Raw genomic sequence first — 27,140 nt, 5'->3', positions numbered from 1 at the left:
GGGCACTACCACTGTGCCACGAGCCCAACAGTAGCTTTTTTCTCCTCTCTGCTGTAGAAATCCTTGATAAGTGTGCAATTTTAACATTAATGGTACTTGTTATCTAACAGCTCAATTTTTGCTTCAATTGTGGCAATTGTATAGTTTATACTTCTGCCAGACTCTAACAGACTAAAGACTTTACATTTTTTGTTTACCTGCAATTCTGATGCATAGCTTTGAATGTCAATAATATAGCCAGACAAATCACTAGCATACTTCTGGTAATCGAGTGGAAGTTGATGGTGATGGATTAGCTTAATCACAGCAATCCCGACAACTTCTGCCATGGCACGGGTTACAGTCTCCAAGTTACCATTAGTAAACTTGAAGAGAGTATTCACTGTGTCCTCTTTTGTATTGTATGGGTAATTTTCATCCTGCAAGCAAAAAGACCAGTAAGGAATTTTGATCATATACACAGACATCTAGTGTTGTGGCTCTGGTTTCAGTTAACGGAAATTAGAATTGCACACCCTAAAAGTTATCTGAAAAAACCTGGCCATTTGATCTCATTCAGTGATATCTTATCAGGTATATCAAATTACAGCAATTTTCAGAAGGTGTTGATAAGGTGCCAGACATGAGGTGAGTCCATGGTGTTAGAGGTAGTATATGGCCATCAAGAGAGGATTAGCTAACTAATAGAAGACAGGGTTCGGTTAGGGAAGGCATTTTCAAGATGGTGGAGAAAGTGAGGTCTGCAGATGCTTGAGATCAGAGCTGAAAATGTGTTGCTGGAAAAGCGCAGCAGGTCAGGCAGCATCCAGGGAACAGGAGAATCGACATTTCGGGTATAAGCCCTTCTTCAGGAAAGAAGGATTCCTGAAGAAGGGCTTATGCCCGAAACGTCGATTCTCCTGTTCCCTGGAGGCTGCCTGACCTGCTGCGCTTTTCCAGCAACACATTTTCAGCCCGCATTTTCAAGATGGCGACTTGTAACCAGTGGTGTGCCACAAGGATCAGGGATGGGGCCACAATTATTTATGATTTTCACTGAAGACTTGGACGAATAAAGTGACCAAGCTATAGATAAGCTTATGGGGGACAAAAATAGGTGGGAAGGCAAATGGTGAGGATGAAACACAGAGTCTGCACAGGGGCTATAGACAGGTCAATTGAGGGGACAAAAACTTGGTAGATGGAATAGAATGTGGAGATATGGGAGGTTCTGACAGATTGAGAGGACGTTGCAGGGTGAATGCAGAAATGTTGTTTTCCCTTGAGGGAAAGCCTCGGACCAAATGGCGTAATCTCAGAACAAAGGGATCAACATTTAAGACATAGTGAGAAGCAATTTCATCTCAAGAGAATCTGTAAAATTCTTTACCAGAGGGCAGTTGAGGCTAGGTTATTAAGTATATACAAGGCTGAGATAGCTTTTGAATCACTAAGGGAATCAAGGTTTATAGGGAAAAGGTAGGAAAATAGAATTGAGGATTTTCAGATCAACCATGATCTCATTGAATGGCAGAACAAATCTGATGACCTCCTCTGCTCCTGCCTTATGGCCTTAATTTTCTACTGAGGACTCTCCAGAAACCATTTAGCAGACTAGTGATCGACCGTTTAGAATAAGTATTTAAGTCACAGCCCATGTACGTTCTCAAAGTTACTCTGAACAGTGCAATAGATTCACGATCCTAAAATGAGAAAATAAAATCAACTAGTTACAGCATTAATAGTGAGCGCTCAGCCCATCACATCCAAGCTAGCACTATGGAGCAACTCAGTTGGTGGGGCACTTCCCTTGCCTTTTCATTGTAGCCCTGCAAGTTTTTGCTTTAGATAATTCTTTCTTCATTTATCCTTTGCCATGGGCTTCACTGGCGAAGCCAACATTTAATGCATTTTCCTAATTTGCCCTAGAAAGGCTAGTGGTGTGGTGCCTTCTTGAACCACTGCAGTCCCTATCGTGCTTGAACTGCAATACACTGTTAAACAAGAGAGTTTCAAAATATTTACACTGTAACAGTGAAGGAGCTACTATCCAATTCCTTTTTGAAAATTAATTGAATCCAGCTTCACCGTGTTTTCACACTGCATTCCTAAATGCACACATTAAACTGTTAATACCTGGCCAAAATAAACCCAAAAAAACTTAGAGCAGAATCTCATTTTTGCAGGGTTTAGCTCCTCAAGTTAAGAACTTTCAGGGGTGGGTGCACAACATATCCCACCCACAAATTAGATTAGATTACTTTACAGTGTGGAAACAGGCCCTTCGGCCCAACAAGTCCACACCGACCCGCCGAAGCGCAAGCCACCCACACCCCTACGTTTACTCCTTACCTAACACTACGGACAATTTAGCATGGCCAATTCACCTGACCTGCACATCTTTGGACTGTGGGAGGAAACCGGAGCACCCGGAGGAAACCCACGCAGACACGGGGAGAATGTGCAAACTCCACACAATAAGTAGCTACTATACAACTCAGGGGAAAATGTATCATATACAAGGCAATTGCCTCATCTATGCACTGAATGATGGACACCAGATGGTCCTGTTATCTTATTTACTTTGCTAAGACTGTCTGTAATTTTCTGAAAATAGAACTTAAAAACTATTGTTTGCAGAAATAGACATTATTGCTAACATTGACAAGCCCAGGCAGATTACTTCTGAAAGTAATTTTTATTGCGCCCCAAATCCCTCTTAAGGACTACAACAAAATCCTATAGCACAATTTGCCTCCACTTCTAGGACTGATGCCAGTAAGGATCCATCCAAAATACAGAAGTTAACACCAGCAGAGTAAATTACGCAGGGAAGTGAAAATTGTGCTCCATTCCAGATCTAACCCTCAATGCTTGCCAGCAATTTCAGAATCCACGTACCTTGGTAAAACTGAGTCCCATAGCTGGAATCCCACCGATTGCCAAGAACGCGTAAACACTAGTATCCATTGGAATTGGTCGCAAACTGTAAGAGACAATAATTAATTTGTAAAAGAATGGTTATTGGAATTGGTAATTTAGTTATTTTCATCGTAGAGTGGAATTTCTGATCAGATTTTACTCATTTTGTGTTACGACCTCTGAAACTCCGTTTTTAAAAACTTACTTTATTAATGGATCTCCTAAGGCTGTGCTCGCAGCAAGATCAGCTCCCTTGAGCTCACCTCATGCAAACATTTTTCCTCCAGCCCTGACTTCTTCCCTCCTTCTGGATCTTGCTGTCTCAATATCTTTGTTAAAAAAAAATCACAACACCAGGCGATAGTCCAGCAGATTTATTCTGAAGTATTAGCTTTCAGAGAGCTGCTCTTTCATCAGGTAGCTGTGCAGCAGCATAAGACACAAGTTACAGCAAAAGATTAGTGTCATGCAACTGAAACAATATATTGAAGATTTGTTCAATATATTGTTTCAGTTGCATGACATTGTGATCTTTTGCTGTAACTTGTGTCTTATGATCCTGCTCCACAGCAACCTGACAAAGGAGCAGTGCTCCGAAAGCTAGTACTTCCAAACAAACCTAACTATAACCTGGTTTTGAGAAGTTTTTTTTAAATTTTGCCCATTCCAGTCTAAGACCAGCACCACCACATTATCAATACCTCTTGTTTGAAAAGAACATGCATGGATGGCAGAGTTAAAGATACTTATGACTCAAAACAAAAACCCTCCAATACTGTGGAGCTGTTATAAGAAAAAGTCATGCAATCTTAACAGCAACCCTGGTCATTATACGGCCAATCTCCTCAACCATGAATCTCAAAGCAATTTTTAAAAACTTGTCCAACTTGTTATTGTGCAAATGTATCGGTGAAGAATGTTGGATAAATGGCTAAAAATCTGTAAAGTCAAGATCATTCAGGGAGGGGAGAAAACACTAATTTAAGCAAATAGTATCTAAAAACTTACACTGCTTTCAGCCAGTCACCGGCACCTGCTTCAGCCATTTCGTAGATAGATTTATCTGGTGATAAAGGGCTTTTTACCTGTTTGGAAAGATTTACACAAACCATAGCAATATAGAATAATTTAACAAAAAGATCAAGGGGTTTAATTCTTATTTCTTAATGTAAACATCAACTCAATTCCAAAAATATCAGCATCTGACTTGATAAAAATGACATCAAGACTAGTGAAACAACACAACCAATTCAGACGCATCCTTGCCAATATTTTAGAAGAATGGAGTCATTATATCACAGACCATAACATAAAAGTGTCTTAGATTCTCATTTGGTTAATAGTGTACAATGATCCAGGTTCAGAGAACCAAATTGGACATAAGGACTAGGGCGGAAAAATAATAGGCCCCACAACATTAACGACCCTGTAGGATAGAGTTTCGATCAAGAAACAATGGAAGCTTATAAGAATGACTCTGCAATAATCATGGGGGATTTTAATCTTCACATACACTGGACAATCAAATTACCAAAGTAGCCTGGAAATGAGTTTAGGTTCAACTTTGCATTCAAAAGCTGCTTGGAACAATTTCTGGAACCAACATGGGAAGAGGTTATTTCAGACATCATAACGTGCAATGAGACAGGATTAATGAATGACCTCAGGGTAAGTTATCATTGAGGCAAGAATGATCATAAGGAATTTCTTGCTCTGTTTGAAGGCAAGAAACTTAGGCCAAAAGCCCCATCTTAATTTTAAATTCAATTGTAAGGTAATGAAGGCAAGTTAGCTAATGCAGAGCAGAAAAAGTAGCTTAAAGGAAAGATGGCAGCTAAATCAAATGCAGAAATTTAAAGATAACATTTCATAAATCTCAAAATAGCTATTCCATTGAGGGGAAAAATGAAATAAGCATGCACTCTCTGTGGCTAACAAAGTTAAGGATGGCATTAAACTGGGCGGCATGGTGGTTAGCACTGCTGCCTCTCAGCACCACAGACCCGGGTTCAATTCCCGCCTCAGGCAACTGTCTGTGTGGAGTTTGCACATTCTTCCCATGTCTGCGTGGGTTTCCTCCGGGTACTCCGGTTTCCTCCCACAATCCAAAAATGTGCAGGTTAGGTGAATTGGCCATGCTAAATTGCCCGCAGTGTGAGGTGAAGGGGTAAATGTAGGGGAATGGGTCTGGGTGGGATGCACTTTGGCGGATCAGTGTGGACTTGTTGGGCCGAAGGACCTGTTTCCACACTAAGAAATATAATCTAAATTAAAAGAAACAGGTGCACACTGCTGCAAGAATTGTGATAACCCAGAATTCTGAAACCATTAAAAGGATGGTTAAAAATGTGACAAAGAAACTAGAGTATAAGAGAAAACCATCAATAAATGTAAAAACAGATTTTTAAAAAATCTTTTGCAGGATGAAGGCATGTTGACATTTACAGACCACAACAAGCCATCTTCTTGAACTACTGCTGGTTACCTTGGTGGCAATAGGTACTTCCGCAATGCTGTTCGGAAAGCAGTCCAAGATTTTGAACCAGTGGTAATGAAGAAACAGCAATACGTTTCAAAGGAGGATTGTGGGGGGCTTGGAGAGCAACTTGCAGATGATGCATCTGCCACCCTTGTCCTTTTAGGTAAGGGATGTCACTAGCTTAGAAGGTGCCAGGATGAGTTGCCGCAGCTTATTTTATGAATGATGCACATTATTGCCACTGTGTATCAATCAAGCTGACTACTTAATCCTGGATGGTGTTGAGTTTCTTGAGTGCTATTGGAGACACTCTCCACTCCCCTGGGTGAGCATTTTGCATCACATTCTTGACTTGTACATAGTGGGCAGGCTTTGGGGAGTCACTCCTGGCCTACTCTTTTAGCAACAATATTTAGCATGTACAGTTTAGTTTGTCGCCAATAGTAACCCCCAGAATGCTGGTAATACCATCAAATAGTAAGCAGTAATAGTTTTCCTCTCTTGACTGAAATAGTTATTATCTGCCACTTGGGTGGCATGCATCTTATTTGACACTTTCAGCCCAAGGTAAAAAACACTGTAGAGTCTTATTGCATAAGGCAAGAGACTATTTCAGCATTTGCAAATGTCCTGAATAGTGGTGAATATTGTGCAATCTTCAGCAAATATCTCCACTTCTAACTTGTATTGGAGTGAAGGTTGTTGGTGACACAGCTGAATACAGTTGGGACAATGGCACTGCCCTGGAAAGCTCCTGTAGTGATACCCTTGGACTAAGATGACTGACCTTCAACCAAACTAAAAAGTGCAAGCAAGAGCGAGTGCGTGCAGAGAAATTAAATGTTGCTCCCTTAAGAGAGCAAGGCTGTGGAATAAAAAAATTGGCAAAAGGTTTGTACAAGTATTTTATATCAAAAGCATGGTAGGAGACAAACAAAACATGACAAGTAAGAAATCTAGAGCCAAAAAGGGACAGCAGAACAGAATAGAGGAAAAAGTATCAGGAAAGCTAACCGTACTCTAGGTTGACAAGTTCTTAGGATCTAATGGCTTGCATTTTCAGGTCTAAAGAAAGCAGCTATAAAGATTGTGGATGCATTGATATTAATCTTTCAAAATTCCAGATTGTGGAAAGTGGTCATCAGATATGAAAACTGTTAAAATACAACAGCACTATTCAAGAAAGTAAGTAGAAATGGAAATGAAAACAGTATCAGGACATTTAGAAAACCAATAAAATCACAAAATGCACAGTTTTTGGAAACGAAAAACTTGCGATTTGTTTTTAAGACTTGCGAACATAACAACCAGTGTGGATAATGGATACCAGATGATGCGGTGTATTTGGGCTTTCAAAATGCATTGGATAAAGTCCCACATAAAAATTGAGTTTTAATCAATGCGGAGTTAAGCATATGGAGACAACAAGAAAGTGGAATAAGGTCTCAATCTGATCAGGCATGATCTCATCAGACTCAAATGGGCCAAATGGCTTACTCCTGATGCTATTTTGTATGACAATTAAAAACTCAAAAATGTTTCAAGAAATGAAGTGGGTAGTTTTAGTTAAGAACGATCAACAGAAATGTTTAGTGGTAATAACATCTCTTTACAATTACTGTGGTGTTCTATGAGAAGTGTACTGTAAAAGGTATCAGAGTAATAATGAAGATTTAAATAGGAACATCTTTAAACAAAATCTCCGTGGCAGTCAACATTAGCATTTCTTAAGATATGATAACCTCAAGAACCCAGTTTTTAAAAATCTTCAGGCAGAAACAGTCAAGGCTTTCAGGAAGTGTTTAATGACAGTTCAGGTCTTTTGAACATAGTGGACGCGGTGAAGTTATTAATTAAGTACACTTTAATCAGCATTAAAATCTTACCATGGAAATTGTTTCTCGAATTAGATTATGCAACATGGAACTGCCAAATATTTCGAAATTTGTGCCTCCTGGAAAAGAACAATGACTCATGATTGACTTATTTCAGAAACCTCTTTCAGATAATATTGAAATCTATTTTAAGATTTTCTTTAAATCAATTCACTGAAACTATTTATCTTGGAATTTTCCTGGATGCAGTTTCCTTCTCGCTGATAAAAATTCCTAGCTCTTTGTTCAAAAGCGGTTCATCCCATTTACCCTTGCACTATTTACAGAATCAAATGAGGAACAAACTATAACAAAAAATAATTGAACAATAACTTTGCACTTTGATTACAGAAAGGCTTCTTCTGGGATCTCAGACATCATAAATTTGGTACCTCAAGGAACCAAAGATCTGAACTGACACCAACCGTTAGAATTCGTATGCCTCCACATGTTGAATTCAAACGTTCAGGAGGAGCTTATTTCCTTAAACTTTAAGATTCAAAAAATTTTAAAAATTCACAAAGCTTGTAGGACTGCATAGAATAATGAAATTAAGAAACTGTAAGACTTAGTCAACTATAACATTTGGTTCCACATAGATAAAATATGCTTATGCTGGACATATAACGCCGCATGTGTCTCCGCCCCCACGCCGATCTCCACGCCTAACCCCGCCCCCCCGGCGAGTTCCGTCACCTTGCCTAACCCCGCCCCTTCGCCGATCTCCGACTTCATGCCTAACCTCGCCCCCACGCCCATCTCCGTCACCACGTCTAACCCCGCCCCTTCGCCTATCGCCATCACCACGCCCGACCCCGCCCCCACGCCAATCTCCGTCCCCAGACCTAACCCCGCCCCCACACTCAGCTCCAGCCCCACACCAGGTCCGAGCTCCCAGCCCTGCCGTGTTTTCACCATCCCTCCAGACCTACCCCTCTCTGAGGATGAAAGATCAGTCCTCAGCAGAGGCCTCACCTTCATTCCCCTACGCTCCCGGATTGATGAATTCAACACGCGGCGTGACATCGAACAATTCTTCCGCCGCCTTCGCGCCTACTTCTTTAACCAAGACTCCCGCCCACCCTCTGACGACCCCTTCTCCCGCCTCCAACACACCCCATCCACCTGGACACCCCGTGCTGGCCTCCTACCTGCCCTCGACCTCTGCATAGCCAACTGCCGCCGCGATATTAACCGCCACCTGAACTCCCCCACCCCTCTCACCCACGGAACGCGCAGCCCTCCACTCACTCCGTTGCAACCCCAACCTCACTATCAAACCAGCAGACAAGGGAGGCGCAGTTTGGCGCACCGACCTCTACACCGCTGAGGCCAAACGCCAGCTCGCAGATACCTCCTCCTACTTGACCATGACCCCACCCCACACCACCAAACCATCATCTCCCAGACCGTCCATAACCTCATCACCTCGGGGGATCTCCCATCCACCGCCTCCAACCTCATAGTCCCACAACCCCGCACCTCCCGCTTCTACCTTCTGCCCAAAATCCACAAACCTGACTGCCCCGGCCGACCCATTGTCTCCACCTGCTCCTGCCCCACCGAACTCATCTCCACATACCTTGACACCGTCCTGTCCCCCTTAGTCCAAGAACTCCCCACCTACGTTCGGGACACCACCCATGCCCTCCACCTGCTCCATGATTTTCGCTTCCCCGGTCCCCAACGCCTTATTTTCACCATGGACATCCAGTCCCTGTACACCTCCATCCCCCATCACGAAGGACTCAAAGCCCTCCGCTTCTTTCTTTCCCGCCGTACCGACCAGTACCCTTCCACAGACACCCTCCTTCGACTGACTGAACTGGTCCTCACCCTGAACAACTTCTCTTTCCAATCCTCCCACTTCCTCCAAACGAAAGGAGTAGCCATGGGCACCCGCATGGGCCCCAGCTATGCCTGCCTCTTCGTAGGATATGTGGAACAATCCATCTTCCGCAACTACACTGGCCCCACCCCCCCACCTTTTCCTCCGCTACATCGATGACTGTATCGGCGCCGCCTCGTGCTCCCACGAGGAGATTGAACAGTTCATCCACTTCACCAACACCTTCCACCCTGACCTCAAATTCACTTGGACAGTCTCAGATTCCTCCCTCCCCTTCCTCGACCTTTCTATTTCTATCTCAGGCGACCGAATCAACACGGACATCTACTACAAACCAACCGACTCCCACAGCTACCTGGACTACACCTCCTCCCATCCTGCCCCCTGTAAAAACGCCATCCCATTCTTCCAATTCCTTCGACTCCGCCGCATCTGCTCCCAGGAGGACCAGTTCCAAAAACGCACATCCCAGATGGCCTCCTTCTTCAAGGACCGCAATTTCCCTCCCGACGTGGTCGACGATGCCCTCCACCGCATCTCTTCCACTTCCCGATCCTCCGTCCTTGAACCCCGCCCCTCCAACCGCCACCAGGACAGAACCCCACTGGTCCTCACCTACCACCCCACTAACCTCCATGTACAGCGCATCATCCGCCGTCATTTCCGCCACCTCCAAACGGACCCCACCACCAAGGATATATTTCCCTCCCCTCCCCTATCAGCATTCCGTAAAGACCACTCCCTCCGTGACTCCCTCGTCAGATCCACACCCCCCACCAACCCAACCTCCACTCCCGGCACCTTCCCCTGCAACCGCAGGAGGTGCAAGACTTGCGTCCACACCTCCCCCCTCACCTCCCTCCAAGGCCCCAAAGGAAACTTCCATATCCGCCACAGATTCACCTGTACCTCCACACATATCATCTATTGCATCCTTTGCACCTGATGTGGCCTCCTCTATATTGGGGAGACGGGCCGCCTGCTTGCGGAGCGTTTCAGGGAACACCTCTGGGACACCCGGACCAACCAACCCAACCACCCTGTAGCTCAACATTTCAATTCCCCCTCCCACTCCACCAAGGATATGCAGGTCTTTGGACTCCATCGTCAGACCACAGCGAAACGACGGTTGGAGGAAGAACGCCTCATCTTCCGGCTAGGAACCCTCCAACCACAAGGGATGAACTCGGATTTCACCAGTTTCCTCATTTCCCCTCCCCCCCAGCCTGTCTCAGTCAAATCCATCAAATTCAGCACCGCCTTCCTAACCTGCAATCTTCTTCCCGACCTCTCCGCCCCCACCCCAGTCTGACCTATCACCCTCACCTTGACCTCTTTCCACCTATCACATTTCCGACGCCCCTCCCCCAAGTCCCTTCTCCCTATCTTTTATCTTAGCCTGCTGGACCAACTTTCCTCATTCCTGAAGAAGGGCTAATGCCCGAAACGTCGATTCTCCTGTTCCCTAGATGCTGCCTGACCTGCTGCGCTTTTCCAGCAACACATTTCCATCTCATATGTATGAAATTGGCCAAGTAATAAAAGACAAATGCAAACTTGCTATTTCATGATGGCAGTAGTGTGTGTTGGTGTGCACAGGGTGATTCATTAATGTTTCAACATTCAATGCAAATGGAGTTAATTTTTAAACTGATGCCATACCAGGAGCAAAATCAAAGGAAGTAACTGAGTTAAACCTTTGGGGAAAAAAAAGTGCATGCATATAATAATGGTAAACAAGAGTAAAATAACGCAAGTTACTCCAGCCTTTTTTCCCCTTATTCCAACCAAATTCTAGCTTACCATCTGGGGAAGATTCAAGTGCTAGGAAATCCATTTGGCTGACACCAGCAGCAATAGGCAACTACACATTCACACATTCAGGAACACAGATACGCACAGTTCCAAGCAATATGTCATCGTGTAGACCTGACGTGCGATGTCATGTGCAAATGCAGGGAAGCTCATGTAATTTTGAACTGGAGACTCAGTAGTGAAGGGAGTGGACAGGAGGGAACACTGGAGGGAAAAGGAAGAGGATCTAACCACGACATCGTTCCACATCATCCACAATTCCCCTGACTTTCTGCCCTGCCCCCACTTTCCCCAAACCCTCCCCTCCTGATCTCCTTGGTCCAAATCTCTTCACCCACTCCAACTTCCCAGATCCTCCCGGTTTTCTTCCATCGCTGGGCTGAGTCCCCCTGGAAACGTGCATACGCGATTTAAAGCAGCACATAACACATGCAATCATGTTAGCAAATGCAGTCTTTTAAAAAGAAACTAAGCTTACCTATAGACTCTCAAATAAGGAACGTCACTGTTGACTTACCTAGTACAGCTCTGTCAAGACTAAAGTAGGTACAGACTTTCAAATGTAACACAGACATGTATCCCTGAAAAAAAAAACACATCAATAAATTCAATTTATGAAAATACTAATGTACTAAACTAAACTACGATATACTAAATTAGAAATTGCTTTTTGCTAATTTTAAACAATCTGAAAACAAGGTCCATTCTTTCATCCCTCTCCAAAATTAATCACAGTATTGACAAAGGATATATATCTCCATTAACATTCTTACAATGGCAAGAAACCTTACAAACATAACTAATCTTTCCATTCTAGATGCTACGTGCTACCCCATTCCTACTTTTTTGTACACGTTGCATGCAATCACCAGTTTGAAATGGAAACTTCATGTCAGTGATGCTAGTTGAAGTTCAAAGTTTAAATTGATTTAGAACAGGATTTGTCTTTGTCTGACTAACTATCCTGCCAATTAAAACGTCAGTCACCTGCAGCAATTTATGTACCTTCCATTGCTAGCTATATGGAATTATTAGTGGTGGTTTAAAAATCAGCCTCCTGTTTGGAGACTTGAAAAAAAAGCAGACATAGAATGAAATAACCACATAGAATGTTGGGTTGTATTGATTAAAGAGCACATTAGTTAAAAAGAATCACATTAACTCTGCTTTTTTCCCCACTGATGTATTGCCAGCAATTTCTGTTTCAGAGCTCCAGCATCTGCAGTTTTGTTTTATTTTAGTTAGGTACATAAATACTTGTTGAAGTCAGCTCAAATGATTCTAATAAATATTATGCTATTATGTTACATTAAAATTCCTAAAAGCAATAAAGACTCAAAACCAATTTTCTCAACAAATGCAATGGCATGTACTGTATAATGGCAGTAAAATTCACATTTCTGGTATTGCTGTGGCGATGGTTATATTCCTATTTTACAAAAGTACTGCACAAATATGTGTTATAATATTTGTATTCATCGGATGAAAAAAGATGAAAACATGGGCTATTTAACCATAAGGTACAGGAGCAGAATTAGGCCATTCTGTCCATCAAGTCTGCTCACCATTTGGTCATAGCGGACATGTTTCTCAACCACACTTTCCTGCCTTCTTCTCCTATTCCTGGATCCCCTTACTAACCAAGAACATATCATTGTCATAAATAAGTGCAAGACTTGGCCTCAGTCTTCCAAGGCAATGAGTTCCACAGATTCACCACCCTCTCTGGCTGAAGAAATTCCTCAACTCAGTTTTAAAAGGTCATTATTTCACTCTAAGGCAGTACCCTCGGTCTCAGTCTCTCCTACTAGTGGAAACATCTTTTCCACGTTCACTCTCTAGGCCTCAGTATTCTGTAAACTACAATGAGATTCCGCAGCCCCCTCCACCTCATCCTTCTAAACTCCACTGAGTAGAGTCCTCAACTGCTCTTCATATGACAAGCTCTTCATTCCTGTAGTCATTGTGAACCTCCTCTACATCCTGAGGATAGCAGATCCTTCCTTAGATACAGAGCAGAAAACAGCTCACAATATTCTAAATATGGTCCGACTAGCGCTTCATACAGCTTCAGCAGTACATCTTCGCTCTTATAATCCAGCCCTCTCTAAATGAATGCTAACACTGCATTTGCCTTCCTAATTCCCAAATGAACTTGCACGTTAACCTTAGGAGAATCCTGAACTAGGAACCAGAGTTCCTTTGATTCAGATTTACAAAGTATTCTATGCTTCTATTTTTTCCATCAAAGTGAATAGCTTCACACTTTCCCACATTGTATTTCATCTTGGAGCTTGGTTCAAGTTCTTCTGCAGTCTCTCTTCTTCACCATAAGCCGCCCTCCATCTATCTTTGTGGCATCTGCAAATTTAGCAGCAGTACTCTTAAATGCTTCATCCAGATTGTTAACATATAACGTGAATAGTTGTGGCCCCAACACTGACCCCTGCGGAACTCCACTACTCATTGGCTGCCAAAAAGACCCCTTTGTCGACACACTCTGCTTTCTGCCAGTCAGCAAATCTTCTATCCATGCTAGTAACTTGCCCCCAACACCATGTGCTCTTTGCCCCTTAGTATGTCTCTTAACATGGAGGAAATTACATTGGAAAGTCTTTACTCAGTCATTCGGCAGTGTTTTTAAGAATGTCATACGTTCAACGTGAAGATTTGGTATTTTATTTAATCTATCAGGTGTCGTTAATTGATCCACTTTTATTCATTGAGTCTTAGTCCTGAGAAAATGGTCATCAGCTGTCTTAAAGTAATTATTCAAAGTTTGGGTGAAGATTTGTAGCTCGGGTGCTCGTTGTTGTTCTGTTCGCCGAGCTGGAAATTTTTGTTGCAAACGTTTCGTCCCCTGTCTAGGTGACATCCTCAGTGCTTGGGAGCCTCCTGTGAAGCGCTTCTGTGGTGTTTCCTCTGGCATTTATAGTGGCCTGTCCCTGCCGCTTCCGATTGTCAGTTTCAGCTGTCCACTGTAGTGGCCAATATATTGGGTCCAGGTCGATGTGTTTGTTGATGGAGTTTGTGGATGAGTGGCATGCTTCTAGGAATTCCCTGGCTGTTCTTTGTTTGGCTTGCCCTATAATGGTAGTGTTGTCCCAGTCGAATTCATGTTGCTTGCCGTTTGCGTGTGTGGCTACTAAGGATAGCTGGTTGTGGCGTTTCGTGGCTAGTTGATGTTCACGGATGCGGATCGTTAGCTGTCTTCCTGTTTTCCAGCTCGGCAAACAGAACCACAACAACGAGCACCCGAGCTACAAATCTTCACCCAAACTTTGAACACCTACGGGCGAGAGACGCTAAGACAAGCCAGGAAATGGGAATCCTGTGCTAACCGCCTAAGCGCCATATACGAACAACTCCGGTTCCTGCATGAATGCCGAAAGAATCGAATCCTTCCACCATGTGTCAGATACAGATCGCCAGTCTACAGATCGCCAGTCAACAATCCACCAGCCAGGGACACAGCCAGACAGAACGGATTCAGGATGATCCAGGTAATGATTACAGACGCGCACAACAGACTTCACAAATACAGACAAGAAATTGCACGCCAAAAGTCGTTAATTTCAAAAACCACTAATCAGGAATGGACCCAGACCATAGAACGGGCTGTCACCATAGGACAGAACAGGACCACACACCGCAAAAAAAACGACACTAAAATAAAAAATGGCCAAACTAACACACAACAAAGAGGACACCACAACACACACCTGGGTTAAAAACCTCTCCCATAGACAGCTCACAGACACGGAAAGAACAATACAGACCAAGGGACTCAACTACAACCACAGGGACGCCAAGACAGCAGACTTCCTAGCAGCACTAGAATGCACACACAGGAACAATGGACTGACAGAAGAGACACAACAAACAGTGAGGCAAAGTATCGTACCTCTGATAACAAGGAAAAGACAAACACATAACCTCAACACCAAGGAGAGGGAAGCACTAAAATCACTAAGAAACGATAAGAACATAATCATACTATCAGCAGACAAAGGCAGAATGACGGTCATCTTGGACAAAGCAGAATACACCCGAAAAGCACAACTATTTGCAGATACCAACACCTACCAAAAGAGGGAGTTTGACCCCACCCCACAGCTCACCAATAGGATAAATAACACACTGAGGAATCTACAAAAAAACGGACAGATAACCAGGTCGGACCTACAAAGAATGAAACCTGAAAGCAACAACACCCCCAGATTCTATGGACTACCTAAAGTGCACAAACCAGACATCCCACTCAGACCCATAGTATCACTACCAGGGACACCATCACACAAACTGGCTAAAGAACTACAGCAGAAACTGAAACACCTGATCAGCAGATCCAGACAATCTATACAATCAACACAGGAATTCTTGGACATCATCAGAAATATACACATAGACAAGGAAGAAACTATGGTCTCATTCGACGTAACGGCTCTGTTCACCTCTATTGACAAAACCCTAGCCAGAGAAACAATAGCCAATCTGCTGGACATACAGAACAGACAACAGGACGTTGTACCTATCAACAAAGACGGCATACTCAAACTACTGGACTTGTGCCTCACAACACACTTCACATTCAACAACCAGATATACGAACAAATCAACGGAACACCCATGGGCTCACCTATCTCTGGACTCATAGCAGAAGCAGTAATGCAAAGGTTAGAACAAACAGTCTTACCACAAATTCAACCCAAACTCTGGGTCAGATATGTTGATGACACCTTTGTAATCATTAAAAACACAGAAACAGAGAACACACACAGGATCATCAACGCCACACTAACAGGAATCCGATTCACGAGAGAAGAAGAAAAGGACAACCAACTCCATTCCGAGACGTGATGGTACAGAGAACACCAAACAGAGAATTCACCACAAAGGTACACAGGAAAGCCACACACACCGACCAAGTCCTGAACTATGAAAGCAACCACCCCAACACACACAAAAGAAATTGCATCAAGACACTATTCAAAAGGGCCACAACACACCAGAACTGCAAAAAGAGGAAGAGGAACACCTATACAAGGTATTCGCCAAAAACGGATACCCGTGCAATTTCATCAACAGGTGCCCAAGAGAAAGACAACGGAACGAGGACATGCCGCAACCCAAAGGACTAGCCACACTACCATACATCAGGAGCATTTCCGAACTGACAGCCAGACTACTGCGACCACTAGGACTTATAACAGCACACAAACCAACAGCTACCCTCAGACAACAACTCACCAGAACGAAGGACCCGATACCCAGCATGAGCAAAACTAATGTAGTGTACAAAATCCCATACAAGGACTGCACAAAACACTATATAGGACAAACAGGAAGACAGCTAACGATCCGCATCCATGAACATCAACTTGCCACGAAACGCCACGACCAGCTATCCTTAGTAGCCACACACACAGATGACAAGCAACATGAATTCGACTGGGACAACACTACCATTATAGGGCAAGCCAAACAAAGAACAGCCAGGGAATTCCTAGAAGCATGCCACTCATCCACAAACTCCAACAACAAACACATCGACCTGGACCCAATATACCGGCCACTACAGTGGACAGCTGAAACTGACAACCGGAAGCGGCAGGGACAGGCCACTATAAATGCCAGAGGAAACACCACAGAAGCGCTTCACAGGAGGCTCCCAAGCACTGAGGATGTCACCGAGACAGGGGACGAAACGTTTGCAACAAAAATTTCCTGCTCGGCGAACAGAACCACAACATTAAAGTAATTATGTTCTAACACAGTGACTTACTTGAAATGATATTCCCTTAAAATACTTTAAGGACTAAGCATATCTCAAATACATCTTTTATATATTAAACAAAAAGTTCTTTGAGTCAGTGCCCATCAAGAGAAAGTGAATTTTAAGTAACCTATTCACAAAATGCTGCATACTTCAGCAGTTCTTAAAAACTGAAGATTTGAAGTCTAACCTCTAGCCATTCTGTTGCTCCAATTGCTCCAAAACTACCACCGCTCCAGCTTGCAAAGATAATACTTCTTCTGGGTCTGAAACCATCTAATTAAAAAAAACATTTTATCTGTTAATATTAAAAAAGTTTGAAATATTTTGCAATGAACTCACAACTTAGCTCTCAGTAGCTTGAACAGATACACATACATGATACTGAAGCATACATAATACTAGCTTCCATAAGAGCAGAGCAAACATATTCTAATCAAGTTTGCAGTTGAGGCAGGGAAATTGGACAGGGGAAGGGGGAATACACAAAGATGGTAGTTTCCACTCCCAAATTGTCCAGGTGATTTGTTTCAGAAAAATCAATATGGGCACCAAGAAAAATCAGGCTACAATGCCACATTCTCCTAAGCCTATTCACAAAAAGAAGTAACACTGCCATTTATTGTACCAAGTCTTATCATAGACAGGATGCACACAGTCAATCAAGCAATCTAGATTTGTGGACTTCTCCCCACTAAAAGCAGTCAGGTGAAATAAAAAAAACAAAATACAGGTCCATCAGTGCCTGTGGAGAAAAGTTTGCTCTGCTCAATGAAACAATTTGTTAGGTTTAACTTATTTTCCAAAAGGGGAAACCAGTTCTGACCAAGAGAAGTTTAATGTTATTTCTCCTAACCATTCAAAACCATCTGTTCCAGTATTCCGGGCTTAACATAGCAACATTTTCCAAGTGGATACCAGTTATTCCAAACAGCTCTTTTTCCAACAATCAGAGCATATCTTCATCGTTTGGGATCAGTTTTGGATGGTTAAATACTTAACATAGAACACACTTTTCATTGTATAAACAAACAGTTTTATGTAGGTAGGGTATTCCACCCTTCGTCCCATACAATTTTAATAAGCACATATTCAACGTAGCCTATACTCTCACCTTCAACCATTCTCGTAAAGACTCTGGACAGCTCCAACAGCAAAGCAGTTCCCACTCCAGATTCTGCTGCACCAGGGCCAAAGGCATCACGCTGAGCGCCAATTACAACATAATGATCTAAGTGTGGCAAAAAAGAAATTAAAAGCAGGCGAATTACATTGGGCAATTATCGACAGAGGAACCTAAATTATCCGAAGGAAATGCGCGGGGAGTATTTCATTCCGTTAATCAAATGCCGGATAATCAAACGACTGATAACAGTTAGACATGCATAGTGACCCTGTTCGGATCATCAGAAATTCATATGTTAATCGATTGTCGGATAATCGAGGTTCCTCTGAATTATAGAAGTAAAAACTACCATCAGATCACAGTCATATTGACAGCTGGACATTTGATAATTGTCAAGCTAGAGTCAAAGCTCTGACACACTTTGAAGGTATTGTATCATCTTTCCAATCTTCATTTACAAGGCTGTAAATGTTAGCTCTATACAGACTATTAATCTGCTATTTTGACCTTGAGTAGGACAACTAGTCAGGTCAACATTTTCATAGCACTTAGATCTTTATTCTTGCCTGTATCTTCGCAATATAATGCCGCTCCTAGGTCAGTCAAAGTTCAAACAAACATTCAGCATAATGTTGTTTAAGAACATGTTTGTAGTTCTGAACTCAGGGGAAGGAGGATTGAGACAACGATTTTTGCTTTTCTGCTTAAGACTACACCTGAATCACCAGTGGATAGTTACGTGATCGCTACTCATCTGCATTGAATAAATTTAAATAATAAATTACCTGGTTCTTCGAACCCCTTAACAACTGCAAAGACATTGTGCATTCCTCTTACTTCTTCAACATTATTCACTTCCATCATTACTTGTTCATCATCATTGGCAAACCCTGGCCCAACTTTGGTTGCTTTGCTCTTCCAACTAGGTGGAGCTGCTACACCACCCAATTTACTAAAAAAAAAGAAACCTACAGATTACTAAAACAAAACACAGGCGTCAAATTATAATCAAAATAGAAATGTGGGGAAATAGATGGTAACATCTTGAAAAATATCCATATTACAGAGGTGGTAGGGTTGGATGTCTTAAACCACAAGGACGATAAATCAGTTATAGTCTAGAACACTGTGGGAAACTATGGAAATGATTCATGGGCCCCTTGCTGAGATGTTTGGATCATTGATAGTCACACCTAAGGTGCTGGAAGACTGGAGGTTGGTGAATATGGTGCCACTATTTAAGAAAGGTAGTAAGGAAAAGCCAGGGAAATATGGACTGATGAGCCTGACATTGGTGGTGGGCGACTTGTTGAAGGAAATCCTGAGGGACAAGATTTAAATGTATGTGGAAAGGCAAGGACTGATTAGGGATACTCAAAATGGCTGTGTGTGGGGGAAATAATGTCTCACTAACACTTGAGATTTCTGAAGTAGTAATGAATATGGATACAGAACTGGCTCGAAGGGAGAAGACAGAGGATGGTGGTGGAGGGCTGTTTTTCAGATTGGAGGCCTGTGACGAGAGGTGTATCACAAGGATTGGTGCTGGGTCCACTACTTTTCATCATCTATATAAATGATTTGGATGCAAGCATAAGAGGTATAGTTAGTAAATTTGCAGATGACACCAAAATTGGAGGTGCAGTGGACAGCGAAGAAGGTTACCTCAGATTACAACAGGATCTCGATCAGATGGGCCAACGGGCTTTAGACAGAAGTGAGGTGCTTCGTTTTGGAAAGGCAAACCAGGGCAGGACTTATATGCTTAATGATTACATGAGATTCCCTACACTGTGGAAACAGGCCCTTCAGCCCACACCAACCCTCCAAAGAGTAACCCACCCAGACCCATTTCCCTCAGACTAATGCACCTAACACCATGGGCAATTTAACATGGCCAATTCACCTGGCCTGCACATCTTTGAACTGTGGGAAGAAACCGGAGCACTCAGAAGACCCACGCAGATACAGGGAGAATGTGCGAACTCCACACTGACAGTAGTCCAAGGCTGGAAACAAACCTGGGTCCCTGGCGCTGTGAGGCAACAATGCTAACTAACCACTGAGCCACAGGATTTAATGGCAAGGTCCTGGAGGGTGTTGTTGAACAAATAGACTTTGGTGTGCAGACTCACAGTTGCTTGAAATTGGAGTTGCAGGTAGATAGGATATAGTGAAGGCAGCATTTGGTATGCTTTCCTTTATTGGTCAGAGCTAGCAGTAGGAGTTGGGAGGTCAAGAGGAGTCTCTAGACGACACTGGTTAGGCCACTTTTGCAAGTGTGCGCAAATCTGGTCTTCCTGCTATAGGAAGGATGTTGTGAAACTTGAAAGGGTTCAGAAAAGACTGGCAAGAATGTTGCCAGGGTTGGAGGGTGTGCCTGGAGAGTCAGAGACTGAGGGATGACTTTATAGAGGCTTATAAAATCATGAGGGGCATAGAAAGGGTAATAAAACAAGATCTTTTACCTGGGGTAAGGTAGTCCAGAACTAGAAGGCATATGTTTAAGGTGAGAGGAGAAAGATTTAAAAGGGACGTAAGGGGCAACTTTTTCATGCAGAGAGTGCTGCGTATAATGTAATGAGCTGCCAGAGGAAGTGGAGGAGGCTGGTACAATTATAACATTTAAAAAGGTGTCTGGATGGTTTTAGGAATAGGAAGAACTTAAAGGTATATAGGCCAAGTGCTGGCAAATTTATTTAGGATATGTGGTCAGCATTGGCGAGTTGGACCAAAGGGTCTGTTTCTGTGCTGTACGTCTTTCTAACTCTAAGTAAACAGAGATTTGAAACTGGAAATGTGTGTAACAATGGCCCCTGACATCTTAGCTGCTGAACCATCTTCTATGCCAAGCTACAGGTCTTCATCAAGACAACAATGAAGGCCTGAACAATCAGAATTGAAAATAATTAAGTGAATTGCAACATTTCATTGAGCTTGTTAGTACAGATCAGAGCACTAACCGAAAACAAAAATACATGGCACACATTATAGGTCATACAATTTCCTATGCTGCGAAAAGCAAAGTCCGTGGATTAACAAGTTCTTCATACTTATGGAACGTATATTTACCGGAGAAGCGATGCAGCTGCATTTGCACTAATTGAATGAACTAAGATTCCAGGAAGTCCTGACGATTTAGTTGGTGGGAACTGTGTGTGATTGAAGGATGGAAATCCAGGAGAACGCGGATCACCCAAGCCCATATGAACCTTTTAAAAATGAAAAAAAAATGCACCTGTTAACTTTACAGAGTCAAGAAAATGAGTAGACACAGTAAGAATAACATTTTGCAGGCAAGTATTTTGGAGTGGTCACCAATGAACTTATGATTAGATTTGATTATTAGATTACATTACAGTGTGGAAACAGGCCCTTCAGCCCAACAAGTCCACACCGACCCGCTGAAGCGTAACCCACCCATACCCCTACATTTACCCCTTACCTAACACTACGGGCAATTTAGCATGGCCAATTCACCTGACCTGCACATTTTTGGACTGTGGGAGGAAACCGGAGCACCCGGAGGAAACCCACGCAGACACGGGGAGAACGTGCAAACTCCACACAGTCAGTCGCCTGAGGCGGGAATTGAACCCGGGTCTCTGGCGCTGTGAGGCAGCAGTGCTAACCACTGTGCCACCATGCCACCCACATTCTAATTTCTTCATTTCAACTTACTTTAAACACCCCATTTGCAGGTATTCCTGGTACTGCTGCCAGCATACTCTGTTCAGACCTCATTTAATGAGTTGACCTGTGGCAAGCTAGCAAGGTCAGAGTGAGGGAAATGGTAATCCATTAGATTATCGATGAATTTAGTTCTGTCATTGTTGGTCCACAAGCCCTCATTAGATGCTCAGTACTGAGTGCTATTCTATTAAAAGTATTTGGAATTTATCCCACTTAACCATGGTGACAATGCCACATGACATAACAGGATTTCTTCTTGACAATGACTGTGCAATAATTACTGCTACCCATACATCATGGACAGAGGCACCAATGATAGGTAGAGTCAGAGTCATGCAGTGTACAGTTTGGAAACAGACCCTTCAGTCCAACTTGTCCATGCCGATCACATATCCTGAACTAATCTAGTCTTATTTGCTAGCATTTGGCCCATATCCTTCTAAACCCTTCCAATTTATATACCGGTTAAATGTTGCAATTGTACCAGAATCCACCACTTCATCTGGCAGCTCATTCTGTACATGCACTAACCTCAGTGCAAAAATGCTGCCCCTTGGGTCTCTTTGAAATCTTTCTCTTCTCACCTTAAACTTATGCCCTCTAGTTTTGGACTCCCCCACCCCAGAGAAATGGCCTTGTCTATATATCTTATCCATGCCCTCATGACTTTACAAATCTCTCTATAGTTACCCCTCAGCCTCCGAGACGCCAGCCAATTCAGCCTGTCCCTATAGCTCAGACTCTCCAATCCTGGCAACATCCTTGTAAATCTTTTGTGAACCCATTCAAGTTTCACAACATTCTTCCTATAGCAAGGAGACCAGATTTGCATGCAGTATTCCAAAAGTGACCTAACAGACACCCTGTACAGCTGCAACATGATCTCCCAACACCTACATGCAATGCACCCAACTGTAAAGGAAAGCATACCAAATGCCACCTTCATTATACTATCTACCTGTGACTCCACCTTCAAGGAACTATGAACCTGCACTCAAAGGTCTCTTTGTTCAGCAGCATTTCCCAGGACCTTACAATGAAGTGTGTAAGTTATGCCTGGAGTTGCCTTTCCAAAATGCAGCACCTCATGTTTATTTAAATTAAACTCCACGTACCACTCCACAGCCCATCTGATCAAGGTCCTGTTGTACTCTGAAGTAATCACCTTTACTTCCACTACACCACCAATTTTGGTGTCACCAATTGACAAACTTACCAATTATACCTCATGTTCACATTCAAATCATTTATATAAAGCATTGGACCCAGCACAGATCCTTGTGGCAGACCACTGGTTACAGGCCTCCAGTCTGAAAAGCAACCCTCCACCACCAACCTCTGTCTCCTACTCTCAAGCCAGTTTCGTATCTAAATGGCTAGTTCTCCCCATACTCCATGCGATCGAACCTTGCTAAGCAGTCTACCATTCGGAACTTTGTCGAATGCCTTACTAACATCCACATACACGTCACATCCACTGCTCTGTCTTCATCAATCCTCTTTGTTACTTTTTCAAAAAACTCAACCACATTAATGAGACATGAATTCCTACGCACAAAACCATGTTGACTATCCCTCAGTCCTTGCCTTTATAAGTACATGCAAATCCTGTCCCTCAGGAATCCCTCAGCAACTTGCCCATCACTGATGTCAGACTCGCCACTTTATAGTTCCTTGGCTTTTCCTTAGCTTAACAAAGAAGGTGATAATGTCAGGTATAGACAGCAGAGATCGAGTGAATCCTTGCAATATGAAGGCTGTAGTAGTATACTTAAGAGGGATATCAGAAAGGCAAAACGGAGACATGAGATAGCTTTGACAGATAAGGTCAAGGAGAATCTAAAGGGATTCTATAAATATATCAAGGAGGAAAAGGTAACTAGGGAGCGAATAGGGCCCCTTAAACATCAGAAAGATCACTTATGTATGGAGCCGCAGGACAAGCATCTGAAAGATAGAGAGCGGGCGGAAATAAATGGTGACATCTTAAAAAAATGTACATATTATAGAGGTGGTGGTCCTGGATGACAACGCAAAAAGATGGATAAATCCTCAGGACATGATAAAGTCTACCCTGGAACTTTGTTAGAAGGTAGGATCCCTTGCTGAGATATTTGAAGCATCGATAGCCACAGGTGAGGTGCCGGAAGACTGGAGGTTGCCTAACATGGTGCCACTATTTTAAGAAAGGTGATAGCTCAACAAAGTAGTACACTTTGACCCTTGTTTTCTCCACCACCGGCTGCATGCTCGTGTTTTAAACAAACCCTTAGGACACAGCCAGTTTGGTCAGTGGTTATGCCACCAAATGAAGTCCCAACCCAGAGTACATTGTGCCTTTGCTTTTTGCTTAAGTTTTCAGGTTTTCTGCAGTGATTTGGTACAACAGAGTGACTTTCCAGGCTATTTTAAAATTGCTATGGTCTGGAGTGACAAGTAGTTCAGATTTCCTTCTTTTAAAATAAATAACGAATCAAATGGGTTTTTAAAATTATTATTCAGAAGTTTCATGGTCACAATTACTGATGTGAGGCTTATATTCCAGATATTATACTTAGTTGAACACTCTGCCAGCATTAGTTCAAGATTACTAATCCAGTAACAATATCACTGCGACTTTCAGTGTACATACATGTCCAAATATAGCTACATCTGGATCCAGGTTATAATCTTCAGGATCAGGATAGATTAGAACACCTCCAGCTTTCATGTTCTCAGCATTAGTAACCTAGAAGAGAAAAGAAAGATTAATCACCAAGCAATTTGTATATTTTAATCACTTTGCTGACTGCAGTTGTTAATATAAACATTTCTGTCCAGATTATAAATATATAAAACCTACAGTTGTCATCTTCACATATCAACTTTTTCTGTTTTAACTCCTGCAAGCAATTATAATGGGAACGGAAAGTTAAGTCTTACATTATTTTTGCACCTAACAACCAGTGCTAATACTTTGTTCTGCATCACCCAACTTATTTGCCAAGAGAGTATCATGCTTCATGCAACTGTTTAGATTCTGAACAGGTTCTGCTTGCTTCTTTTTAAGGAGATAGTATCTCAAGTTCTTCCACTCTTTAAATTTGAGTTGTATCTAAAGTTATCTCAAGATTCATCAATGTGGAGGATGATGCAAAAATCCCATGTAACATAAGCATAGTTTTGTTCTTCCTCTCTCACAATCCCATGAAGGCTGGCCACAGAAAAAAACACTATTCTTTACAACACAGTATTTCTATCTCATGGGAAATCTGAAACTTAACAGCAAATCTTATCAAAAAAACAATGCAAAGCATTTAGAACAGAAACAAAGCCATTTAAGATTATACAGAAACCTCATTCAAATTAATGCAGCAAGTAGGATACGTGGAAAGGTTGCAACTGCATGGTTTCAGTTAACAAAAGACAATGAAATTAGATATACCAGATCACATTTTTGACCTGCTATAGAATGCTACTTGGAAAAGAATTGAAAGCATCACAGTTTAATTGACCGAAGCAAAATCACAGCAAAAATCTTCCAATTTCTTAAAAAAATGTTCCTGACAATTGAAATACCACTAATATAAGAATCAGCTCACAACAACAGATGTAATTATTGAAAATAAATAACACATAGAAACAAAAATAAGCCATTTATCTGAAGCCTATTCCAGTATTCAAAAAGATAAATGCTACAACTTTACTCATATACAGGTATGTGTGATGATAAAAATCCATCAACATCAAACTTAAAATTAAATCGGTCTAACATCAATTGCGGTTTTTATTTTCTCATTTATAAACATGGCGGACATACAAGAGAATTAAAACATTTCGCAATTTTAGATATGTAGCAAGTCATGCCAGTACAAGGAAAATTACACCTAGGAGATGAGATCTTTACACAGTCATTCATGTTCATGAATCCTGAGATGTAACCGTATACAAGAAAAACACTGAATAAAATGAAAATGGACTTTATAAAATGTTCCAATTCACTTTGACTTCAAATTCTAACTTTCAACTTTCTAATGATCTTGTAAAAACGTGCAATATTTCATACAAATCAAATACAATAACATTAAAGAACACAAGATGGAATCCATCTTAAAAGAGACGAGCAGAACTTTTGAACTGGCATTGCTTGGACCATTTTGTGCAATTTCCTAAAATTTAATTTGGCTGGTTTGGGGGTAGCAGCTTTCATTCTGGTATACAGAGTACCACTTCCTCCAAATCTAATATATATTTCCTGAACTGTTTTGCCCTCCTGATTTCCCTCTTAAGAATACCACTACAACCTTCATATTCTATTATTCAGGGTGTAGTACAAGCAACACTTTGCACAGCTGAAGCATTACAGCTATCCCTTATTTGTTGTTCATCTTGATATAAGGGTCAGCTTTTAAGTAACAACTCGTAATTATTTGCTGTAACTGTTCATATGAGATTATTAATAAATGAATCTGAAACCCTAAATGGTCTTGGACCTTCACCGCTTCTAGTGTTTCCACCATTAAAAGTATTTATATCTTATAAACTCTAAAATAAATGACTGCACATTAAAATCAAAGTGCTGCGGTCAATATGCTGTAAATGCCATCATCAGCAAACATGGATGTGACTTATTATGGGTTCTTGCCGCACAGTGGTAGCGTGCAAGGTTTGTAGCTCAGGTTGAGGTTTAGGGTGTAGGTTTGATGTCCCTACCTCTAAGCCAGAAAACCTATTTTCAAGACCGACCTGCTCCATAGGGGTCTCAATGTTTGAGCAGATGGATTAGAAAATATCGATATCTGATGACTTATCCCACCATCCAATTGGTTACTAAATACAGCACATGTAGTCCAGTAACAACAGCAAAAACGTTAAAAATCACAACACCAGGTTATAGTCCAACAGGTTTAATCAGAAGTACACTAGCTTTCGGAGCGACACTCCATCAGGTGACTACCACCTGATGAAGGAGTGTCGCTCCGAAAGCTAGTGTGCTTCCAATTAAACCTGTTGGACTATAACCTTGTGTTGTGAGATTTTTAACTTTGTATAACCCAGTCCAACACTGGCATCTCCAAATCATAACAGCAAAAAAGATTGAGTAAACCACATTTAATGACCAGTCACAGTACCTTCTCAGCAAAATTAATCTTTCCTGCACGAACAACAACAACACTTCCATTGACCGGCACACTCATGCTGTTCAAAAGTTTAAAATCATCTTTAGTTCCATAGTTGGCATAAACAAGCTTTCCCTGAAACAGAGCACAAAATGCATTAGGTGAGAACTACAACTTGCATCCATCCTTATTAACAAAAAAAAATCTTATTATTAGCGAGACTTTCAGGGGAAACAGCAGGAAGAAAGCATCAGGCTTCTCCATTTCAGAGTTGGTAAAAAAGAACCAACAAAAGCCATCATAAAAAAAATGATTTTATTTAGTTAGATCTGGGTCAAAGCACTGAGTTTTAAAAGACTGAACAATAGCATTTTTAGTGACTTGGAACAGAGGCAGATGGCGAACTGTTGAAAAACTCTAGCTTACAAATTTTAAATCTATGAAAAACAAAGGCAGGGTTTTGGTCGTTAGTCAAAACTAATCATGAAAGCAATGTAAATGACAATCTTCTGGCCCATTCACACAAAA

At 42.0% G+C, this 27,140-nt stretch overlaps 1 protein-coding gene across 1 annotated transcript in view; it reads right to left on the bottom strand.

Annotated features, from left to right (window-relative positions):
- LOC122556042 (transferrin receptor protein 1-like) overlaps positions 1–27,140 on the bottom strand; it is a 54,623-nt gene that overhangs the window by 7,350 nt on the left and 20,133 nt on the right. Inside the window, exons 7-17 of the mRNA XM_087993476.1 lie at positions 26,625–26,747; positions 24,146–24,241; positions 20,893–21,032; positions 18,606–18,772; positions 17,809–17,925; positions 16,885–16,970; positions 11,436–11,499; positions 7,267–7,334; positions 3,910–3,986; positions 2,881–2,965; positions 198–419 (exon numbers count right to left, since the gene is read on the bottom strand). Of these exons, the coding sequence (XP_087849602.1) occupies positions 198–419; positions 2,881–2,965; positions 3,910–3,986; positions 7,267–7,334; positions 11,436–11,499; positions 16,885–16,970; positions 17,809–17,925; positions 18,606–18,772; positions 20,893–21,032; positions 24,146–24,241; positions 26,625–26,747 (1,245 nt within the window). The remainder of the gene's footprint in view (positions 1–197; positions 420–2,880; positions 2,966–3,909; positions 3,987–7,266; positions 7,335–11,435; positions 11,500–16,884; positions 16,971–17,808; positions 17,926–18,605; positions 18,773–20,892; positions 21,033–24,145; positions 24,242–26,624; positions 26,748–27,140) is intronic.

The sequence above is a fragment of the Chiloscyllium plagiosum genome, unplaced genomic scaffold (genome assembly GCF_037043375.1).
Source record: "Chiloscyllium plagiosum isolate Xiang-an unplaced genomic scaffold, Cpla_swu_hap1 HiC_scaffold_13, whole genome shotgun sequence".
Classification (NCBI taxonomy): domain Eukaryota; kingdom Metazoa; phylum Chordata; class Chondrichthyes; order Orectolobiformes; family Hemiscylliidae; genus Chiloscyllium; species Chiloscyllium plagiosum.
This window is presented reverse-complemented; position numbering and strand designations above follow the sequence as displayed.